General features: G+C 47.8%; 1 protein-coding gene across 1 annotated transcript in view; it reads left to right on the top strand.

Moving 5' to 3' along the window:
• The first annotated feature begins 10328 nt into the window (after nucleotides 1-10328).
• Nucleotides 10329-24708, top strand: part of LOC126542918 (galactosylceramide sulfotransferase-like) — a 168965-nt gene continuing 154585 nt past the window's right edge. The window contains exons 1-2 of the mRNA XM_072286105.1: nucleotides 10329-10343; nucleotides 10382-10555. Coding sequence (XP_072142206.1) covers nucleotides 10329-10343; nucleotides 10382-10555 — 189 coding nt within the window. The remainder of the gene's footprint in view (nucleotides 10344-10381; nucleotides 10556-24708) is intronic.

The raw sequence follows: 24708 nt of genomic DNA, 5'->3' as shown, positions 1-24708 counted from the left end.
CTCAAATACAATGTGATGTCGATGCAAATCGACACACAACAGACAGAATCAACGGGAAAACGGGGGTTCTGTGGGCATAGCATGCACTACAGTCGTTGACAACCTAAGAATTACAAGCAAGCTCCACCCACAAAAACTCAATGCATCTGCTCTTAACCCCTGAAACAGAGTCGAGCCCCAAGTCCTGGGCCACTTACAGTTATATACAACCATTTCCCGGACGACAAGCGGTGTCGCGCGTTTAAAACAGCTGTTTCTTCGGTACAGATCTGTCTTTGTGTCACTGGTTTCATAACGAAACTTGAATGACCAGGACATATTTTATGGGTGATCCGGATATCACTGCTCATCTGAAGTTATTATTCTAGCTTGAAAAAATGAGCCTTTATTTTCCAGTTAGCCCAGCATTTACTTTAGTATATAGAGATATGGGGCAGAAACTTGGAGACTGACAAATAAGCTTGAGAACAAATTAAGCGCCGCGCAAAGAGCAATGGAACGAAGAATGCTAGGTACGACGTTAAGAGACAGAAAGAGAGCGGATTGGATCAGAGAGCAAATGGGCATAGCCGATATTCTAATTGACATTAAAGGAAAAAAGTGGAGCTCGGCAGGTCATGTAACGCGTAGGTTAGAAACTGGCGCGTTCGCTATGGTCCGTGGGCCACAGAAGACAGCAGGACGGAGACGAAAGGCCACCATCGCAGCCACACCCAATCTTGTTCTCAAGCGTGCGTTGTGGTACGTAGTACCAATGTACTGCTCAAAAGCTTTTGTTCCAGAATTCAGGAGAAATAAAGCTGGAAATGCTGAGCAAGAAATCAGCCCACGCAATAAACAGAATGGGTGCAAAGAGAAGGGAAGCGCAGTCGAGGACGGTAGAAGGCTAGGTGGCGCGATGAAATGATGAAATTCGAGGGTGCTAGTTGGAATCAGTTGGCGCAGGACAGGGGTAATTGGAGATCGCAGGGAGAGGCCTTTGTCCTGCAGTGGACATAAAATAGGCTGATGATTGCATTAGTATAGCAAGGCCACTAAACTGTGAGTGGACTCCCGCTCTCTGTGCTCAGAGGTGAAGGGCAGGTGCACAAAGTTTTTGTGGGTGGTGCTTGTTCATAACTATTAGGTTGTTACCGATTGGCAGAAACTGGTCGTTGTACAGACAGGGTAAACCATATCGGGACTAGCTTGGACGACGAAGACGAAACGGTTAGATGCCACCATCGCAGCCACCCTGCCTCGCTCACTGAAACTGTGTAGGGGGCCTTCTATCCAGATGCTGTGGAATGGCGCGGCATGATGGACGGGCAACTGTGCAGGTGCACACACTACTGTCGAGTGACGTCCTGCAGTGATGAATCGCGAAGACCATCCTGCACGTGCAAATCGTAGAGCTTGATAGGTCGCGCGTTGGTTTGGTTGGCCTGCGCTGAGCTTGCGCGTTCGCGATGGTCCGCGGGCCACAGAAGACAGCAGGACGGAGACGAAAGGCCACCATCGCAGTGCGTTGTGGTACGTAGTGCCAATGTACTCCTCAAAATCTTTTGTTCCAGAATCCAGGAGAAATAAAGCTCGAAATGCTGAGCAAGAAATCAGCCTACACAATAAAGACCTCCGGCAGCAGTGGTGAATAGCATGCCGTATAAACATTGTGTAAGTTAATCTATGTATCGTTATAAGCACGGTCTATGTAACATCGCCAATTGTTGTGACAATACTTGCCTGACCTGTGACAATGTTATGTCTTCCGCCGCGGTTTGCCTTCGCAGTTCTGTGCGCTCCGCCAATCCGATGTTCAGAAGTGTGAAATGTACCACTGAAATGTACTGTTAATTCTGAAAAAGAAAAACGGATGTAAGCAATAAAAGTGCTGTGTCGCATGTGTATCAATAGCTGTGCGACATTTCACGTAGCGCGAGGCCATCTGGCAAAATGGTAACGCTGTCGACGCTCGTCCGTTGCACTTTGCGCATTCTCGGCGCGAACGGACACGGCGAAAGATGAGAGCGAACGCGGCGCGGGGACTGAAATCTCGCCTCCGCGAACAAAGCGCAAGCAGAGGAGGAGCGGACGGCCTGCGCATGCACTGAGTTGCCGGCGGCCACGGCATCCGCAGCTATGGTTCCAGCCACGGAGAAAGGAAAAATACACGAGAGAGCACACGTCACGCTACCAGCCTTGGCAAGCGAGCGCTCCGTGAAGTCACAGTGGTGGCCCAATCCGTGACCTCTTGCGTCGAAATCACACAGCAAGAATCGAGATTTTCTAAGACGGTTGGTCCCCAGCAGCTATACCCAGTCATCGTTGTTTCCTTTCTCTTTGTTTTTCCTTCCCGTAAAGTTGTTGCACTGTTCCTACATTATTCAGTATGAACCAACTCGCCCAAATCAAGCTGTTGTTTCTATGTCAGCAGTTTTTATTCGGTGCCCGCTTGTTCAGCTGCCCCGCTGTAATTCTGCCTGCAGTGCGGGAATACTAATACCAACCGCGCATTTTAACGTGCGATCACGTGCTGTGCCACCAGGTTTGGCTTCAATTGCGTTGCGACTAGTTGCGGTATGCTCCGTCCGTGCTCCTTCCTATCGTTTTCGTTACTCCATGGTTCAAGCCACCAGCCCGCAGCCGAGTGGGCAATCTCATCTGCGCTTCCGAGGAGGCCAGGGTGGCGTGGGGTGGGGAGAATTCACGGAGGAAGGAAACTAAGGAGAGGCCCTACCCCCTCCGCGCGCTAGGAGAAAAGTGTGGCGGAAATGACGTATAGGTTCTCATTTCTTTTGCTGCTTTTTTATTTTTTTTTGCTGCATGGCCACGCCTTTTGGGCCACAATGGCGGCGTTGTTCTGATTTTTTGAGCGCGCACACGTGTTGCTCTGGTAGGTTTCGTGCCGTGGCAAAGGCGCTGTGTGGGCGGGTTTGCGTTAGTCACCGTGTCTTGTTGCGCTGTGTTACCTGCACCGTGCTCTGCCGGATGTTGCGCGAGCGCGTGCGCTCCGCGTGCGAAACCACGCGCAGCGCGGCGTGGTTTCGCGAAAGATGTAAACAAGAGAGGAGGGTGGCACAAAAGGCGGAGCATCGCCATGAGCAACGCCAACTTCCGGCTTCACTTTTGCTTCACAAAGAGTGACGTCAGGGCCTCTCCTTAGTTTACTTCCTCCGTGGGAGAATTCAACAAGCGGGGACGCTCGCTTTGGCAACAGGAAATACGTCACGCTAGTATTAATGCCGTCCGTTAGCTGCCGTGAGCATCGAGAAAAAAAGCCCCATGTGAAATGAAATTAACAGACATTGTACTTATTTCTTTATTATTTGCCGCTAAAACTGAAACGATTTGAATATAAAATAACTTCTATACTTTGCGACTTTTCTTGCGTCACCTAGCAACAAGCTAACGGCACGCAAGACGCGCCAGATGCATGCGTCATGCGCCAGACACGCCACCGAAGCGAGCGAGGCCAGCTGCGCATGTAAGCTCGCCTGTTTGGCGACCCGTCTCTTCTTATTTTTCACTGCGATAGCAATTATACGCATACTTCAAGTGCATTTCTGCCGTCGGCGTCGCCGTGAGGTTCCGCATAAAGTCCAACGGCGATAAATTCGTTGCCGCGCGCCGTATGCTGTAAAAGCGCGAGAGGGTGAGCCGGCGATTGCGGCTCAGTCTTGCGCACAAAAGGTCAGCAATCATTACCGACAAATGCGCCCCAGTGTCTATAAGCTTGAGCAGATACAGAAACACCGTCGACTTGCACGTCAAGAAGGTTCAGATTAGTGGGCAACGTCAGTAGAGGATTTGGCGGCGTAGGGAGCAATGCAGCGTCACCTCGAGGCGCAGCGTCTAGTTTTCCGGCTGGGAGCGGCGTCCCAAAGGAGTCGGCGAAAAGGAGCGACGGGGCTGGGGAGAGAGATTGTCGTCGTTGGGATGAAGGTGAACGAGAATAGCGGCGCTTCGGCGCAGGAGAATCAGTGGCGGCATTATCGGAGCCTCTGGCACAGGGACGAGAAGGGCCACCTGAAGGGCGAGAGTAGGCAGTATAAGTAGACCGGGTCGGGGAACTCCAGCGACTGCGACAGTGCCGAGAAATGTGCCCGATTCGACGGCAGTGAAAACAAATGGGCTTGTCGTCAGCAGTGCGCCATTCAGATGAGTCGCGGAAACGTGGTGGGTAATAAGTTGCAGGACGGGGCAGAGTCGAAGAAGCCGGGTGGGTATCACGGCGATGGGCCGAGCAGATGGTTTGAAGACTCCTGGCGAACTCCTGGCGGACAACTGCCTGGATCAGGGAAACCACCTGCAGTGACAAACCGTCACTGCAGGTGCGTTGGTGGGGCTGGAGTCGAAGGCAGCCGGATAGGCGGCCTCGATCTCACGCCGGACGATTCTGGTAACATCGCCAGTATTGTTGGGCCGAGGAGCATCGGCACAGGAAGATGTCGCTGGGGTGTTGGGCAGATGGGCAAACTGCTGGTCGATACGTCGGCTTTTAGCGAGTTCCAGGCAGCGGCACTCTTATAAAACTGCATCCACCGTCGCCACATTGTTAAAAACGAGCAAGTTGAAGGCATCATCGGCAATGACTTTGAGGATGTGGGCGACCTTGTCGTACTCAATCATGTGTGCGTCAACTTTGCGGCACAGAGCCAAGACGTGCTGAAAGTACGGGACGTAGGGCCATGTTGACGTCTGCACACGGCCGGAAAGCGCCTTCTGCGCGGCAAGTTGGTGACCGTAGGGGTTGCCGAACAAGTCCCGGAGCTTTTGCTTAAGCGAATCCCAACTGGTGAGCTCATCTTCGTGCGTCTGAAACCAAACTCGATGTGTGCCACCGAGTTGAAAGACTACGTTGGCGAGCATGATAGTAGGGTCCCACCGGTTATTGCGGCTGACGTGTTCGTACAGGCTGATCCAGTCCTCGACGTCTTCCCCATCTTTGCCCGAGAATACGCCAGTATCACGGGGAGCGGGGAGGGTGATGTAGGTCGTCGAAGTTGCTGCAGTTGTCGGGGCCGGCGGAGTCGAGTTGTCGTCGCCGGGAGCCATGAAGGAAGGCTCGACATACCGTCCACTGCGAAGCTCCGTGATGAGGTACAGGGAACTTCCACCTCCACCAGATATGTTACGTAGGAAGACGCCGACGAAAAGCTATATACAAGTATATTTACAAGGCAATACGCCGCACTTGGCCAAGAGGCAACGGCTCGCGCTAGCCTCTAATCGTCGTCGTCGTCTTCACCTTGCTCGCCTCTTTGTCATCGCAAATACTGTTCCGTAGCAATATTGTTTTCTTTGATTATTGTCCCTAATCAATATTACCAACAAGAAGCGTTCATAAAATGACGCGATATCAATAACATTTTCTTACGTAGCTTCATGTTGCAGATGCGCGGCTTCTGCGGCAAAAATTACGTGTTATTTTAGAAAACAATGCTAAAAACGGTAATTCACCTGGCTAAAACTAGAATTGGTACCGGTCAACAATTGTCACGTGCGCACCAGAGCAAGTAAAACCAAAAAAAAAAAAATTACTGCACAGACTTTCTGCGAGAAAAACTGGGCGTCGGCCAACGTCCGCGCAACGAAAGCGCGCTCGCTGGCAGACGACGCACTCGATAACGGTAGCCAAATTGAAGACGGCACGGTGTATAACCCATGCCTCAAATGTGTATACGTAGCAAAAAGGTCTCAATATAAATTTGCAGTTGAAATAAAGCACCACAATAAGAGCGTACGCGCGAAATTGGTTTCAGCGCCAGCAGCGAAATTACGTTGAATCTGCCGCCGAAGCGAGTCTCCGCCCAATCTAGTTCGCTCGCAGCGTCCTCGCACAATTTTTCCACACGCGGCGCCACATCGGAAGAGCGTCGTCCGGCAACCATAGTCTTCGTACACTCTACATCCCTGCTTCCTCTGTGCTCCACATCATACATCATAGAGTTAGTAGAACAACTCTAGAGGAAAAGCTGGGCCGGAAAAGTGGGAACCTCTAGGGCGCCGCCCTGTTGCTACTGGTCAATGTGGCCAGCGCAATTACTATTGAAAGAGCTGAAAACAAGTACAGGTCACCGTATGCTTTGTCATCTAAAAACGCATACCTGAGGTTTTATGAAGGTGGTAGGTTAATATTAAGTTTACAGAAAGCGATCGCTAAGTCCGTGACTTATGTAAATCACGAACTACGCATTCATATAATAAAGGATGACGCGAATTTCGGTTTCGAATCTGTTTTTTGGATGCGTAGTAGTTTCGTACAGTTGAGGTTTGACATGCGATCGCGCGTCGACATCGGACGCTATGGCACACTCGTGCCTTCTGTGCCACCGAAGCCCCGAAGTGCCCAGACATATACCTTCACATGTAAGTAAACGAATGTATCTCCTTGTTGAGAATATCACGCGAGTAGGCAGCTCTTAACACAATCGTTTGAGAAGCGTCACAGTAGAGCATTTTTCTACATGCGGAACGGCGTTTTTATTTGCCTTCAGTAGGAAATTGCTGGACAGGCGGACCAGCGCACCGGAATTGTACTGGCGAAGCCACAAGCAACTCAAATAATCTGTTTAATTGTTGCACTTTGAACAATCATGCTTCTACAAAGGCCACAGCAGAAAAACAGCCTGATGCCGAGTATTTCTGTGCCACGAAGTAATCAAGAGGCGAGTGCCTAATGCGGACGAAATCGAGTGCATCGAGACTTAGAACGACAGAAAGCTGAGCTAGTTGGTAAGGATTCATTATGCAAAACAGAGGTGAGGCCTGCAGACAGGACACAAGAGTAGAGAAGTGGGCGGCGCTCGTGTTGCATGTTTGCTTGTAAATACTCTATTCTTGTGTCCTGTCTGCACGCCTCACCTCCGTTTTGCATAACGAGTGTATCAAGCCACATATTAATAGCGTAGGCGTTTTATTAACAGTGCAATATTTTCAACACTTCCTTGCATGCCATTTCATGTGGAATATCTTTTTTGGTCACAAATTTGTGCAGCGAATCTATTTGCATGATCGACTTCGGCCCTGTAGGTCCGTTCACTTGCACTTGATGCCGAGTCTTTTACATGTATCCATAAACTGCAGATATGCACATCAGATCCCTGCGAGCATTTTCAAAATTCGGTTATTTTAGACAACAGGCACATATGCAATACTGACATAATCTCAAATACCACTAAGCAGCTGGGACACATTTTTGTTGACCATACTCGCAGGTAAAATAAGTAGATTATGTGGACAGCTCCAGCTCATTTTCCTTAAATCAGTGTGTACAAGGGGTATGCAAAAATAATTTTTTTCTTGCGCACCGATTCTTTTGCTGTATAAGCAAGAGAAGCCACCACGTTAGTGTAACGTATCTTGTACATCACACTAATAAGTGCTTTAATTTACCAAGTGAGATGAGTTACTTTTATGGATCATTCAGTCATATCACACTGCAAGCTGCATTCATCAATCTTCAATTGGATTTCGCATGAAACATGTTTCCCTTTTATGCAGATATGCAATGGCACGCCCTTCCGTGTGTTCCAAAGGTAAAATTTAAGCTCGAAATTAAAGAAGACATTTCTAGTCAGAAACAAGCAAAAATGGTGAGTGCAGAGTATCAGAAGCCCAAGGTACAGAAATTATGAGAAGTGTCGAATGATTTTAAGGAAAGAATGGTATTTGAAGATGCAAGATTCTTTAGTGGAAATCAAGCAAGTCAGTATAGGTAGAATACTCTGAGAAATTATGCGAGTAATGGGATAGCACACAATGGGTCAGGAAATGCGTTGTTTTTCTGAAAAACTAAAGCTGATGACTGTCATATCATACGTCACTTTAGCATCATGAGACTGCTGTTTGATAAATTCAGAAACAAAACAAGAAGCAAGCCATGCAAAAATTAAAAAAAAAAACTATTTAATGATGCTCTCTCCACACTGGGATAAATAATAAGAAACGGATCACGTCTAATGTGGACATATCAGACACCTTGTGAAACACTAAAGGAAAAATTCAGTTTCGAGCTATGGCACTTGCCGCATAGATGTGGGGGGCCTTGCACCAATAGTAATAGTTACCACTGCATCTAGAAATTTAAAGCATTCATGCAGACAAGGATGATTATATTTTTGGCTACCACGTCAAATGCCTCCACTAAGTGTTACAATGCTGCACGCAGCCATACTAAGGATCTCACAGCAACACTTGCAGGTAAGCAGCAAAAGCAGTTAAAGTGCTGGTGTATTCTGGACACTGTCTTTGAAAACTTTTAGGCAAGAACAGTGTGAGAAACAGACATAAGAACTGCATTTATTTCTATAATTCCCCATTTGAATGGCCTTTTCTTTTTCCTTCAACAATGCCTTCACTAGCCACAGCAGCTCCCTCATACAGACTCCGCAAGCCAAGAGGCCGTGGAGGCAAATGCAGGTAAGAGGCAAGAAGCAATAGCACTGGTATCGACATTCATCTAATTTCTTTCTTTTTCTTTCGTTTAGACAGCCAGCACACCTCGAACAGCCACCTTGACTGCGGGTGTGTCACCCTAGTCGCCAAGGAAACATTTGAGGGAAAGCGACAGGCAATGTGAACAGCCACTTCTCCATGTAAACGATACTCTCTCTCTCGGATGACTCCTACGTTTGCCACGCCAGCACACTTGTGCACAAAGATGCCGCGGAGGCACGTGCAGGTCAGAGGCAAGAAGCAGTGGCACTGGTGTCAACATTCGCCCAATTTCTTTTTCTTACACTGAGGCAGCCAGCACACCTCGAACAGCCACCTTAACTGCGGGTGTGTTAGTAGATTCCTGTTGTACATATGCTCATAATAAACTTCAGTAAACTTGAACTTGATAATAAACTTGAAGGCAAATGGGACATTGATGCATTGTTTTTTTGAACATTTATTGTACACATACAATATATGTTATACTTTGCAGTGCTACAGAGCGTATTTTGAAGCTTCCCCCTATATTTTGCACCTTCAATTACGTATGTGTTGTGTGGCCCTCAATTCAGTTCATGTTGTAGCAGATGTTTTGTCTGTGTATCGCACATTGGCTTAAGCTCGTGATCCACATACTTCTCTCACATATACAAAATAAAGTTCTATGTAGTCCTCAGTGTTACAACAAAAAATGAAAGTAAACAATCCGATCGTGGAATTGTGTTTATTACAGTCATTCCTAAGACAGTTACTGACAAGTTGACAACTTGAACTGGTCAATCCGTCCATAGCCTCCTCTATTTTTCAAAAACAAAGGAGGCTATGATCCATCATGGCAAGGAATTGTATGTATACATAAAAAAAAGGGGGGGGGGGGTATGTGTGTGTGTTTGTAGTGGAGGGTATAACAGGATTAGGGCGGTACGAAAAAAATGTATCAACACCGTCCTCTAGACCCATTCCGTTAAGGTACCGTAACAAAGCGCATTAATATGATGAAGTTCATACAACCAACTCTGATATTACTACACACGCCAGGCGACGCGAGCTACATTTGCCATGACGTATTCGCGACTGCACCGGATGCCCTCCATATTATTCTCATTAATCGTGCTAACTGCACCGAGGCAAAAGAAAGATCATGGGCGCAGGTGCCTTTAAAGTATCTCGACCTTGCGAGGCACTGCTGCGCGTGCCAGGGGAGCTGTCCGTGCGAACACCTGCCTCGGCGGCCCCAACCTACGTACCGTTCTGCTTCGAGCTTTGATCCCCCCACTGTCCCTTGGGTGCCCTGGAGTTCCTGTGCCGCCTGCTTTAATATAATCTCAGGTGCTCTCATAAGACTTCCGTTTGTCGGCTACATGTGCGCTACAGCTGGATCAGTACTTATAATAATAAAGAAACCCGATCTATCGTCGCTACGATAGATCGCGAAAGCGGCTTTTGCAACATACCGCGCCCGTGCGAAGAGAATTACGGAACGCCAACGAAGAATCTGACCACAGCTTCGAGCTCGTAACCTCGTCGAGTGACACTCCTGCAACAGGCGTGACCGCTGAAAACCGCATACCGCCGGAAACTTCAACAGGATCATCCCTCGGTTGCATAACTGCCACCTGTACGGCCAACATGGATCACACCCACACCGTCCCGCAACATAGAATAAAGAACCAACTTATAAAGCCCAAACACACGGCTGCACGCACACATCACGACACTACTAGCGAGGCGCCATGCTGCTACGCTGCTACGGTTGCCGGATTAAAACTGACTACTGTCACCAAGTCTAGCAAGCGTCTCAGGAGCTGGCAACCTCGGCGCGTAGCAACATGGCGGCGCTCTTGCGGTTCCCGATTTCAATGCATGGGCCCTATGGGTAGCTTGTCCTCTAGAGTCAGTATAGTAACTCTATGTCATACATACACGCAAAAGCGGCGGTGGCGCGTGGATGACCTTGGGTTAGCTATGCTCCGGAGGCGGGGAGCCACTGCGCGCCATCTATGTACAGATCCGCGTCCTGCACACGCGACATCTGCTGGCGTTGGTGAAAAGGCCGCGCGGATGCCGACTACTGAACGACTTGACTGCGTGTGGGTGCGCCGCCGGTGTCGATCCTGTGTGGTCGGTCGTCAGGACGGTGAGTGTGTCGCAAGGCTTGCGGCTTTGTGTTCCCGGTAACTCGCCTCGTCCGTTCTGCGGAATGAGCAGCGCGCGCACGTCGCCGCGCCTTGCTTGGCTTGTGCCAATTTCTCCGCGTAGCGCAAAATGGCTCGCATTAACACGCGGAAGAGAAAAGGGCGATAGGGCACAGCGACGCTACGCTTCCGTCGAAAGTGTAGGTGCACGAGAAGCCCTGCGCGTCCGTACTTGCGCGGAGTATGACCCGCGGCGTGAGCTCCGGTCCCTCCGACAGCGTGCGTCGCTACTTCCGAGGCGACCGTTTCTTTCGCTAGCGTTGACAACGAGCTTCAAGTGTAGTAGAACGTCCTTGTGTGTGTGCGATAAAACGGATGCCGGAACGTATAATTACCGGCTCATTGTGAACGAGGCATCTGTGTGGATCCTGGAACTTGAGTCCTTTTTGACATTGGTCATTGACCTGTTTTGTACTCGCAGGGTTCGTATACAGCCCAATTTATAATCGGTGCATACCTCTATGAATCGTGTGATTATGCGTAAGAAAGCTTCAATCACTACGTCATTCTGCGTCCCCAAAAAATGGCTTCTCGATTTTTTACCCATACATTCCACGGGCTATATCGCCGCGTTTCTGTGCAAATTTGTGAGCTCTATTGGGCGATCGCCGTCGTCACTCTTTAATATCGCACAGTGCTCTGCTGGTGGTGTAAATTCGCGAGAACGGCCGCCGCCCAACTCCAAGTGCTCTGGGTTAAACCGTTGCGGCCCTGGTCAGCAGGGCGACCACGTGGAGCTCGGGCCGCCCGCTCAATATGATCCAGCTAATTCTCCCAAGGTAGATTGAAAAAAAGAAAATGATTATGTCGTCAAGAGAATGTATTTGCGCATGTATGCACGGGCTTGTATGAATTAAAATACGTATACTTCGCACACAATGTGTACATACTCATTTTAACGCGACAGCCTTTAGGAGCTCGTGTCGCAGAAAAGCCGGTGTCGTCGGCGGCGTTGGCCGTGACTAGAAATCCCGGTAGGCAATTCATAAATAAAAACTACTTGTAAGATGGGCTGGGTGGGAATGGAACCTGGGTCTCCGGAGTGTGAGACGGAGACGTACGCTACCACTCAGCCATGAATTCTATGGTTTAAAGCGGGACAAAAGCGCCGCTAGTGAATGCGTTGTTGCCTTAGAAATGTGCCGTAGAACGTTATACTGCGGTGTATATCGGTAATTATGAGCATGTAAATTACAGAAGTCGCAGTTAAACGAGTAGCGAAGTACGTTTCCGCTACATTTCTTCTGCGCTTGGCGCACACGTAGAGCCATCTTGCGGCAAACACAGAAGATCCCCTCGCAATGTACGGCGTTGCCCCGACAGGTGGCGCGCCACTCGCCCGCTTCTCCCCTTCGTCTCGTTTGAGCGCATTGCGGCCGTGCGGGGACCGGTGCGAGGATGCCCCAATACCATTGCGTTTAGTAAGTTTTCTCGCTCTCTCCCCTTCCAACTTCCAGCGTGCTTCACACGAACCCTCGTGTTTAGGCGACGCGGCTCCTCTTTCCGCTCACAGCGCGATTCCTAGCTGCAGCGTCCGATGCGGGACACCTCTGACGTGATCGCTGCGCCGTAGCGCGTCTGGTGGGAAAGCGTTCCCTGCGATGTGTGCCGTGCTGCTGGCGAGGAGTTATGCGTCTGCGTGGTGCTCCTGGAACAAATAATTAGAAAAAAGTTGTGCTGTGGATTTAGAAGTGTTGTATATGAAAACTATGTACTTTTGTGACTCAAGAGCATGCCGAGCGAATGAGTGGGTGGTGCGAACGGGGTGCGATAACGCTATCGTGTTCCACTCTTGAAGGCGATTCTTAAGCGTCCTCCAATTTTTATATAGATGGTCGAGTAAACGGTGAGACGTTACCACCGCCTGATTACAACACTACGTCGAACAGCAACGGTGATTGGGTGTCACTTAATTACAGCTTCCAACGAGCGAAAGCGGCGTAAATTCCTGGCAACCTGAAAAGTAGACTTTGGAAATTAACTCACTAACGCAAAGAGATTATGTGATGTAGTGTTTATATTTATATTAAGTAAGAGAAAATGTTTACAATGGCAACATAAATTGAAGGCAAATAAAAAAAACTAATGGCCTACCCGGTGGCCCCAGTGCCCTGTGGCACATAATTTTAGATGACACTATTACCGGGATCGGCCTGCGATTACGCCGACTCTCCTACATTGTAAAACATTTCGCGAGGCCAACTAATGTCACCGCAGCAAAAGGTGCCCAGTATTGCGCCGTGCTCTCTGCCTCCGCTCACCTCCTCTCCTCTTCGTTGCTTTCAAAGTACTCTCCTCCTTTTCTTCTTATTGGGGACGAGCATAGAGTTTCCTCCTCTATTAGCGGCGAGAATAGGCGTAGTCGATCTTATAGATAACCTTAAAATGTCTTCATCCTCTGGCATAGATGGTATAAATTCTAAAATACTAAAAAACACAATGCTAGTACCAAGCAAAATTCTCCTACACCTATTTAACGAATCCCTTACAACTGGTATGCTTCCTACAGACTGGAAGAAAGCAAAAATAGTGCCTGTCTTTAAGAAAGGTAACAAGAGTTCTAGTGATATTTACCGTCCTATATGACTAACGTAAGTGTATAACAGCTGTGTCTTACCAGTACTTACGTACGGGGCAGAAACCTGGCTTACGAAAAGGGTTCTACTTAAGTTGAGGACGACGCAACGAGCTATGGAAAGAATAATGATGGGTGTAACGTTAAGGGATAAGAAAAGAGCAGATTGGGTGAGGGAACAAACGCGCGTTAATGACATCTTAGTTGAAATCAAGAAAAAGAAATGGGCATGGGCAGGACATGTAATGAGGAGGGAAGATAACCGATGGTCATTAAGGGTTACGGACTGGATTCCAAGGGAAGGGAAGCGCAGCACGGGGCGACAGAAAGTTAGGTGGGCAGATGAGATTAGGAAGTTTGGAGGGACAACATGGCCACAATTAGTACATGGCCGGGGTAGTGGGAGAAGTATGGGAGAGGCCTTTGCCCTGCAGTGGGCTTAACCAGGCTGATGATGATGATGATGATGATCACTAACGTGCATTTGCTGCAATATGTTGGAACACATTATCGCATCCCATATATATTCTCATCTTGAATGTAATAACTTTTTTTTGCCCGAAACAGCATGGTTTCCGAAAAGGATTTTCTTGCGAAACCCAACTACTAGAATTCACGTCAGACTTACACTTTGATGTGAACAGTAATCAACAAATTGACTGCATCTTTTTGGACTTCTCGAAAGCATTCGATCGTGTAGCCCGTAGTCGCCTGATATCAAAGCTCTCAGCTATTAAACTCGACTCACTATCCCTATCATGGATTCGTAATTTTCTTACTAATCGCGAACAGTTCACTGTTGTTGCTAACTTTTCCTCTGGCCTCTCTGACGTCACCTCTGGTGTACCTGAAGGCAGTGTACTTGGACTTCTTCTCTTCTTAATTTACATTAACGACTTACCGAACAATATATCATTTTCTGTACGATTATTTGCTGACGACTGCATTGTATACCGTTCGATTAACTGTCCCTCTGACCACGCCGCACTCCAAAATGATCTTGCACATATCAGTGATTGGTGTGCTACGTGGCTCATGTCCCTAAACGTGCCGAAGTGCAGAATAGTTTTCTTTTCTCGAAAAACTGTTGACTCTCACTTTTCTTATCATTTGGATTCTAACATGGTTGACCACACCACAGAATATAAGTACTTAGGAGTGCTCCTTACGCACAATCTTTCATGGACTAAACACATCACATCCATTTCAGCTAACGCCTACAGACCATTAGGATTTCTGCGCCGCAACCTAAGAAGTGCGCCTTCACCACTACGAAAACTAGCTTACATAACTATTGCACGGCCACAAATTGAGTACGCCTCTTGTATATGGTCTCCTCATCAAAGTTACCTCATCGAACTCCTGGAGAGTATCCAGAATAGAGCGATCGAGCCGTTTCATTTCAAAAAATTATAGTAACCAGTCAAGTGTAACCCAAATAAAAATTGATCTTTCGTTGCAACCACTAACTACTCGACGTGATATTGCGCTTCTATTATTATTTCATAGATTCGTTCGCACAGTCGGCCTAACCTTATCAAACCTGAAAAAAAAGCATCCTCGACGTCACTACGACTGAACAATCAGTTCACCTACACCCGAATTTATGGCAACACACACGCTTTAATTCTTCAGCTTTGCCCCGTGCGGTCCGTTTATGGAACGCTCTACCAGACAGCATCGCCTGCCACAGTGCATTTCGCAATCTGCTAACCGATCGATATGCCCTTTCAACCGTCTAAACACGTCTTGCCTTTTTAAATTTTCCTGCATTTTTTCTACAAGTTAATAAAAGAATTTCAGTGGTCCCAATTTTTTTACAATACTTACTACTGTATAACATGCAAAAACGTTTACAGTGTTATTGTGCTATTATGTTTTTGTTTAACGTTTATTGTTATTGCTCTACATATTGTATTTGCTAATGTATTAATTTTCCATGTTGTGTGCATACTCCTTTCATTATACTGACGTTTATTTTTTCCCGATTCCATACTAATATGTTACCGTATTTCCCCTCTTACACTATGCCTTCTCGAAGGCCTGTAAGGTACATGTAAATAAATAAATAAATATATAAATAAATAAATAAATTTGGAGTGGCGCCCTCTCGCGAGTGACGTCACGGCCAGGACGCCGCTCGCTTGGCTCCCGCGCGCTCTCGTTTTCTTGGTGCGTGCTTGGGGTATTGGCGGCTTGAGCCGTACTTACAGAAGGTTATTTCGGATTATTTCTGTTGCCATGCCTGGACCACAGTTTCTTCTTTGAAACCGCGTGAGTCATGAAAATTTGCGACTTGCATATCGCAGGCTATGTAGCGCTGAAGAGGTCTACTGGTCTTGCAATGCATATATGCACCCTGTCTGTTCATGAATTTTGCTTAAAAATAACGTCTCAAAGTTCAACACGCAAAGTTATTTATGATGCTCCTCTAAACACTTAACATTTCTTTGTTAAGTATGAGAGACACAGCATTTTACGTGGAACAAATACCTTGATATTTGATGTCAACATTATAAATCCATGTTAGAATGACACTGCCCAGCGAAGTTTTCATCACAATTCTTATCACACTGGTGAGTTGTTTTAATAAAATGTGGCAACTGTATTAAGGCCTAAATGGAAGAGATAGGCGCGCATTTTGTGTGAAAAGGTTTGGTTCTACTTTCACCGTTCTCTGAAATAGGCACACAGAAAGGCATTGGCTGTTAACACGACGGCGCATCGTGTATAGTATATATTGACACGTGTACTTATCTTTATCGGGCGACCACGTTTCGCCGCCTAACAAATGTTATCGCACAGCGCGGGACGCGCCTGCATGTATCCGAAGTTTCTGGAAATTTATCGATGCTTCTATCCACTGTCTGTTGTCGCCAAACCTTGTGTTATCTGATTTCATCGCGTGACGCGAATTGTGTAGAACTTTGTGGAAGGCACGCGGGTCCCAACGATTAGTCTGGAACATTCGACGACTGCTGTATAAAAGCCGACGTGCTTGGCCCGCTGATCAGATCTTCGACGATCGCCCACCGTGTTCGCCGCTATCGTTGCGCTATAAGTGTAGCCTCTTTTGTAGGCACAGGTTCGCCCAATAGAAGTTAGTTTTGTCTTTCACAGTAATGCTACTGTGTTCTTCAACGTCACCACCACGTGACAATATATATATATATATATATATATATATATATATATATATATATATATATATATATATAAACTTCACGAGAGCCATAACAGCAATCACATGAAAGAAAATTTCGTGTTTAAGATCGAGAAGCAATCAAATGCAGGCGATGGAATGGGTCATAGTGACCTGCAGTAGCTTTTATCGAGGATATGGCACACCCCTTCTGCAACGGAAGCGACTGACTGTCGTTATGGCGAGGCACGCATTGTTCGCGAAACCAAGCAGTTCACTATAACTTCGAATTGACACCATGAAGTAGCTCTTTACAGCTCCAATTACAATGCCTATAGCATACTCGAGGCACTCCAGCGCAGCTTAGGCTGCGTTGAAATGGAAAATGCAAACACATCCTGCCTCAACACGTCTCGATCCTGCGTTGTTTAATTACACAGACTGAAAACTATGTGCTTCGTCAGTGCATAAAAAAAAAACCTCGCGTACGTGCCTCCTAAAGAAGAACCACAATGAACACTACTTACATTACATTACTTACATTAGTGCAACACTACTAATGAATGGGCCTTCGGCTTCTTGCTGGCTGCAGCGAACCAGCCCACAAGGCATATTTCACTCAAATATTTGACCGGAGCAGCCTGTCAGTTCTCCAAACAGATTCATCATGTATGTTTCTCAAGCAAGAAGCACCAGTAAATTGCTCAAGTGAGTTGAACGTGTAGCATGGAAAGGGAATTAATATTGGTACATTCCTTTCTGTGTGCTGCAACAGCTGTAAACCTCAATCAGCTTTGCTTCAAGTTACCACCACTTAAATTTAACCGGTGAAGAACGGCCTAATTTTGAAAACCAGTTAAAAACGCAAGCGGTGCTGGCCGAATCTAAACTGCAGTGGTAGTTAAGTTCTCGTGTTACTGCCGAGGGTTTCTGTGAAGAAATAGAAAAATTCGATATTATACCGTGAACTATTCGTAGTGAGCAAACATGTTTTAGCGGGTTAAAATCAAGACAAATGTTGTAGAAGTCGCATATAGTCCGCGTTTATTTGTGACCCGCATATTGCACCGTGGTGGGTATGGAATCTTTACTAAATTATTATGGGCTTTGCTTTTGCATCTATGCTTTTATTATTCACGTGAGCTACCATTGGAAAGTGGAGATCAGCGCATAAAAAAACCCGTAATGGGCTGGTCTGAGCTGCCTCGGGTGGCACTATAGCGTTGCCTTCGAGAAATGTATTGTCTAGCGAATGAGCTCCTTGATTACATTTTCATGAACGAAGACATCTTAAAATATATATCTGAAAGGCCCGTCATAAGTATACAAGCATTGGGAACGAGAGCGAACAAACGGAAACACTGCAGAAGGCGTTTGGACACCGCCCGAACTGCAGCAGACGACAGGCGCGAGTCCGTGCCCTGACGTCCCGCGAGCGGCGCTCGCAGCGCCCCTCTAGGTCGTTCTCGGGGCTAATGAGGGCGAGGACTTATGGAGTCGCCACCTGTCGGAAGCGCCTCCCTTGCGTACTATTGGCCTCGAGCTCCACCACTGGAAAATATGGCGCCACCGTCGGCGCCATATTAGGGATCACGTGGACATAGCGGCCGCGTCGGCAGCTTCGGGAGCGCCGAAGCGAGCTGAAAACGAGAGTTTAAATTCCCTCGTACGCTGCAGTTCTCACTTAGTGGCGAGATTTTCCCGCTTCGAGTGTCTCCTTTACAACGCTTGAAAGCACTACAATAGGTAGTGGCTGCCTTTGAAGGCGCGCAACATGGTAGGCTACTGCTCGGTGCAGCAGTGCCGGACGTACGCAACGGAGCCCGTGTCAGCCTTATTCACACGTAGCCGCAGGACAAGAAGCTGCGTAAAGCTTGACTCGCGAAACATAAAACCGGCAAACAGTCATCGGCTACAACTCGGGTATGCAGCAAGCACACACGCGAGGAAGATTTCTGCTACGGCGCCGGGTCTGTGATGTTCGGAAAACGCGCACTGAGACGCTCGTCTGAGTCCGCTGCCCGACTAATGTCATAACGGTTTAGTCTATGAACTTGTCGATGCTATAGATACTGGCAAGTCCACTGGAGTGGAAAGGGAGCGGTAAGAAGCACATTAAAAAAAAGCATGGCATATGGTCATGTTTGTGTTATGAATTAATGCACTGGATTACAAAAAAGAAGCAGCGGGAAATCGCACGCCGGGAACCCCGATAAACATACAGTGCGACGCAAGTCGAGAAATAATATTGAAACGTCCAAGCATTTAGGAGAAAAAAAGATTGAATCGTCGCGACGGCACATCACAGTCTCCGTAGGCGTCGAAGTCTCTACAATGAAACTAATTTCGAACAGCTCTGATAGCGCCCACGCAACAATAGTTGCTTGTATACTGTCAAATGCTCATATTCTGCGGCCTAAAGCTCATGGCACGGTGCGAAAATGCGCACGCTGCGAAAGCGAAACAGTGCGCGGACAAGCATACAGACGCGCAGTCGGTCGATGCGAATCTGTGCGATCGCTGCATTGAGGCTTCATTCCATTACGCTCCATTCAGTTATTCAAACACTATAAGAACATATTTCACATAGTTTGCTCTCAGCGTTTGCCTACCTTTCACGCAAGAAGCCGGTTCGGGAGACTCCATCGCAACCACCGCGCGCAGTGGCGTTCACTGTACTTATTCGGTGAAGAGATAGCGTCTGTAAACGATTCTGTGCTTTCAGTTTGCCCAATATTATTATTTAGACAGTAAAAAACTTCTCTCGTTGTGAAAGTATTTCCAGAAATGGCCGGGAGATCTCGCGCGTAGTGTTTTGAGTGAGCGCTGACAGAAAAACCTGAGGAGCGCGCCGCGTGATCCCTCATACTACGCCAGCGTGGCGCTTCCGATAGATGGCGACTCCGTAACTCCTCGCCGCCAATAAGAGGCACGGAGGAAGGAAACTCAGGAGAGGCCCTGACGTCACTCCTTGTGAAGCGAAAGTGAAGCCGGAAGTCGGCGTTGCTCATGACGTTGCTCCGCCTATCGGGCCAGCTCTCCTCTCTTGTTTACATTTCTCGCGAAACCACGCCGGGCTGCGCGCAACCGTGCTGCTCGGACCCGCGCGCTCCGAAGCAATACTAAACAATCGTTAGCACGTTAGCATGACTCCGCCAAAGAGGGCACAATTTCCCGCCGATATTCCTTCGTCCGTTGCCATTGCCGTGGCACGGTACATTGCGTACAGCGTTGCATGCGCGTTCATTTCACGAACTTTAGTTCCTCCTGTCCCACCTGGCCACAGCAACATCCGGTAGAGCACGGTCTAGATAACGCAGCGCAACAAAACACGGAGACCAACGCAAACCTGCCCGCACGGCGCCTTTGCCACGGTACGAAACCTACGGAGCAACACGTGTGAGCGCACAGAACAATAACAAAGCCGCCATTGTGGCCCGAAAGGCGGGGCCACTACAGCAAAGAAATAAAAAAAAAACAGCAAAACAAAGGAGAACCTACTACGTAATTTCCTCCACACCTTTCTCCTAGCGCGCGGAGGGGGTAGGGCCTCTCCTCAGTTTCCTTCTTCCATAATATGAGGGATAACGCGGCGCACTTTCCATAGTTTTGGCGTACGGTGCTCAATAAAAACATCACGCTGCAGCCCCCCTGGAGATTTCTGTAAGTACTCTCAAAACGAGGGAAGTTTTTTACTGTGAAAACAATAATGTTGGGCAAACTGGAACCACAGAATGGTTTACAGACGCTACCTTTTTACCGAATATGTACAGTAAACGCCACTGCACGCGGTCGCCGCGATGGAGTCCCCCGAACCGGCTTCTTGCGTGAAAGGTAGGCAATCGCTGAGCGCAAGCTATGTGAAATATGTTCTTATAGTGGGCTATCTGTATAACCAAATGGCTCATAACAGAATGAAGCCTCAGTGCAGCGATGGCACGGGTTCGCAGGGACCGATGTGCGTCTGCATGCAGGTCCGTTCACAATGTTTTGCTTTCCGTGCGAGCACGGTATCGCACTGTGCCGTGAGCTTCAGGGTGCAGACTATGGGCGTTTGACAGTACACAAGCAACCATTGTTGCGCGGAGGCTATCGGAGCTGTTCAAAAATAATTTCGTTATAGAGAATTCGACGCCTACGGTGACTGATGTGCCGTCGCGACGACTCAATCCCTTTTTTTATTCTAAATTCTTGAATGCTTCAATACAGCTTGCGATTTCCCGCTGCTTCTTTTTCGTAATCCAATATATCAATTCATAACACATACATGACCATGTGCCATGCCTTTTAATGTGCGTCTTACCGCCCCATTTCCGTTCCAGTGAACTTGCCAGTATCTAGCATCAACAAGTTCACAGACCAAATCGTCATGAGATTAGCCGGGCAACGGGCGCAGGCGAGCGTCTGTCTCAGTGCGCGTTTTCTGCTACTCGCCGAACATCGCACAGTCCCGGCGCCGTAGCAGAAATGTTCCTCGCGTCTGTGCTTGCTGCATACCCGCGTTGTAGCCGATGTATGTTTGCCGGTTCTAGGTTCCGCGACCCGGCCACGGCGGCCGCATTTCGATGGGGGCGAAATGCGAGAACACCCGTGTACTTAGATTTAGGTGCACGTTAAATAACCCCAGGTAAAACTCTTGCTTGGGCTAGTTGGTTCATGCTTGAAGTAGGTAAAGGCAAGGCGCAGAAGACCAGGACTTAGGAAGAAGAACACAAACGACAAGACGGGCGCCACTCACAACTAAGTTTATTTTCGCAACAAGCCTGCCTTATGTAGGTCATTCACGCCGAGTCACGCACAAAACTTTAGAAGGAAAAATAACACAGCAATCTATCGACCATTCAGGAATGTTATCTGCGCAGCTATCGACAGGGCAAACAAGAACCACACGTGGATCAGCACAGGAGCCAACTGATCTAGTACAGCCTTTTTCAACGCCAACGGGGACAAAAAACCAGACATAAAAAGTACCGTCTACACTTCACTACCAACCAATCTAACCACAACATAACACACTTCAAACGCCTAAGACCCAGTCAGTGATAAAACCCGACTTTTTTAGAAGGTTTCATTTAGGCCTCTTGTTAGAGTGATTTCACTTGTTTTACCGTCTGTCATCCTTTTATTTAACTAGTTTTTATTTTGCTGACGATTTTCTAGTGGCTCTTAGGCTTTTGTTGTTTTTTGACGCAGACGCTGTTCTTAGACCTTTATCGTTCATCATCACTTCTGTCCATTTCATTGTTTGTCGCGTGGTTCTTTTTTCGCGCGGTTACATGTTCTATCAATTTTTAGGTGAGTGACTATTAGAGATTTTAGTTTTGACGCAGACACTGTTCTTAGACGCATTTTTCATGTTATTTCCGTGTTATTCGTTGGTCATTATTCCCATCGTCGTGCGGGTTTTATCACTGACTGGGTCTTAGGCGTTTGAAGTGTGTTATGTTGTGGTTAGATTGGTTGGTAGTGAAGTGTAGACGGTACTTTTTATGTCTGGTTTTTTGTCCCCGTTGGCGTTGAAAAAGGCTGTACTAGATCAGTTGGCTCCTGTGCTGATCCACGTGTGGTTCTTGTTTGCTCTGTCGATAGCTGCGCAGATAACATTCCTGAATGGTCGATAGATTGCTGTGTTATTTTTCCTTCAAAAGTTTTGTGCGTGACTCGGCGTGAATGACCTACATAAGGCAGGCTTGTTGCGAAAATAAACTTAGTTGTGAGTGGCGCCCGTCTTGTCGTTTGTGTTCTTCTTCCTAAGTCCTGGTCTTCTGCGCCTTGCCTTTACCTACTTCAAGAAAGAACCCCAGGTGGTCGAAATTCCCGGAGTCCCTCCACTAAGCGTGCCTCATAATCAGAAAGTGGTTTTGGCACGTAAAACCCCATAATTTAATCTTTTTTTTTAGGTTCCGCGACCCAAGGTTCACGTAGCTCCTTGTCCTGCGGCTACGTGTGAATAAAGCTGACACCGGGCTTTGTTGCATACGTCCGGCACTGCGGCACCGAGCAGCAGCCTACCATGCTGCACGCCTCCAAAAGCAGTCCCTACCTATTATAGTGCTTTCAAATGCTGTGAAAGCAACCCAAAGCAGGAAAACCTCACCAGTTAATCAGAACTGCAGCGCAGGCGGGACTTTAAACTTTCGTTTTCAATTCGCTTCGGCACTTCCGAAGCAGCCCACGCGGCCGCTATGTTATGCCACCATAGCTATGTCAACGTGATTCCTCATGCCATGTCACGCCGATGGTGGCGCCAGCTTTTCCAGTGGTGGAGCTCGCCCCCAATAGCTGTTGGCCGCTACCGTACGCGATCATTCAATCAAAACGCGAGAGAAGCGGATTGAATTAAGAATTCCCTGCGCCAATGATGCTGTGTAGGCCTTCGTAACTTCGCGAATATGTTCGGTCGTTGTGCACCTTTCGTATCGGCTCCCAATAAAATATCTTGCGTTACAACGCCTCCTTTTTTTTTTACGTACACGGTCGTCCACTTCCAATTTGAACACGGCTCCGGGCGGCCGGCGTAAAGCCCTTGACACAGTGCTGGCGCGCTGTAGCAGACGACGCGGCTGAGGCCACGCCTGTGGCTGCCAGTGCGCCGGCGCGTTAGTTACCCCGGCGCCCACGAGCAGGGACCTTACGCCGGCCTAGAGTTACTGTATATGCTACCACAGGTAGCAGTAGGGTCCCTAGAAATACTTGCTAGTCTACCGTTCGCGCGGAGCTCCCCACGGAACCGGTTGGCTACGCCTCGGATGAATGCGCAGGGGGCGCTGCACACAATCGGAGCGTTGTGCATAAAGGGACGGTCGTGCGGTGCCTGCCGTGGCTGCGGAAGTGTAGCGCGCTGCTTTTTGGTCGCAAGCCCACAATACTGTTGTTTTTTTCCAAATACGTGAACGCTAACTTGCGTGTGTGTTGGTGTGCGTGCGCTCATAGATGTGCGATCGCGTCATGTCTAGGCAGCGTGACAAGCGCGACAGCACGTGTTTCGTGCCGGGATGCAAGAGCGCACTCAGATTAGTTGCATTTCTCGGCACACTTGGCTATAAGTACATGATGACTGCAAACTTGAGCCAAGACAGGCTTGAAAGCGTATTCAGCATCGCTCGGCAATCATCAGGAAGTAATGACCATCCGAATGCCGCTCAGTTTTTGGTAACTGTTAATGCGCTCGCATTTTACAATCTTGCGAAACCACCACCATCGGGAAACTGTTTACCAGAAGTTGTCACGTCCTTAGTTTCGGTGCCTAAGGAACACCCAAGCAGCGAGAATATTCTGGCTATTCTCGACAGCCTTATTGATAAAGGAGCGCTCAATGAGGCAGAAACTGCATTGGTCTTGTGTGCTACACGTACAAGTATTACGTCTGACCACAGTGCCTGTGTGACAGGAAAAAGCCACGAGGTGTTAATTTATTATATCTCAGGCTACATAGCTAGAAAAGCACACTCTATGCAATGGCTTTTTTTCAGTGCGTCAGCCCTGACGAGTGAAAAAGCAGTGGCTATAGAAAATGATCAGGCTGCAGCTTTCACTGCAAACTTTGATAATGGTGGCTTACTCTATCCGTCTGGCCCCTTGAAGAATATTGTCACCGTCCTTGAAGACAGCTTCACTACTTATTTTAGTCTGAATAAGTTGGACGAAAAAAGCATTGTTGACTTCGCTGATTTTTTAACACATGTAAATGTTCCGTCTCTGGCCTGCGTGAAACATGGACGTGAAATTGTTAATGGCATAATGAAATTTTATATTCTGCTTCGCCTGCGCTTCTACACGAAGTCTATCAATGTTGAGAGGGCAGCTAAGAAAGAGCAGCTGAAGCTGTTAAAGATGAGAAGATGCCAGTAGGTGGTGAAAACAAAAATGTGGGCAGCCTGAGTGCAAAGTGATGAAAATAAATCGGTTCAACAACGATTTTTATTTTGTGCATTACATTAGTGATCCTTTGGTATCTTTTCCCTGACAGTACGTGTTACCTACTGTTGGATATCGCACCGCTGGCACGAGTTGTTGCAAACTCAGCGCTGACACCCGTTGTTGCAATCGGGTCGCAAGCCCCAAGGGTAGCGTTGGCCTGGCGGCCTGGGCACTGGAAGCATCCGAAGGTCTCGGCAAAGCATGAGTCGACTGGTAACAGAACAACTGGTGTATTGAAGCAGCATATCAACGATGTAAAAAAGAAAAAAGTCGCCTCAAACGCCTTGGCAGAGCATGCAGATGACTTGGACCACAGAATTGATTGGGATAACGCGAAGATATTAGAAAAAGAAAGAGATTTGACGTCAAGACACCACTTGGAATCTCTCCTAATCCAAATGACAGATAACACCCTCAACCGGAATGACGGAACCCTCCCCCCCATCTACACGCGCTGC

This window comes from Dermacentor andersoni, chromosome 2 (genome assembly GCF_023375885.2).
Source record: "Dermacentor andersoni chromosome 2, qqDerAnde1_hic_scaffold, whole genome shotgun sequence".
In the NCBI taxonomy this organism is placed as follows: Eukaryota; Metazoa; Arthropoda; class Arachnida; order Ixodida; family Ixodidae; genus Dermacentor; species Dermacentor andersoni.
This window is presented reverse-complemented; position numbering and strand designations above follow the sequence as displayed.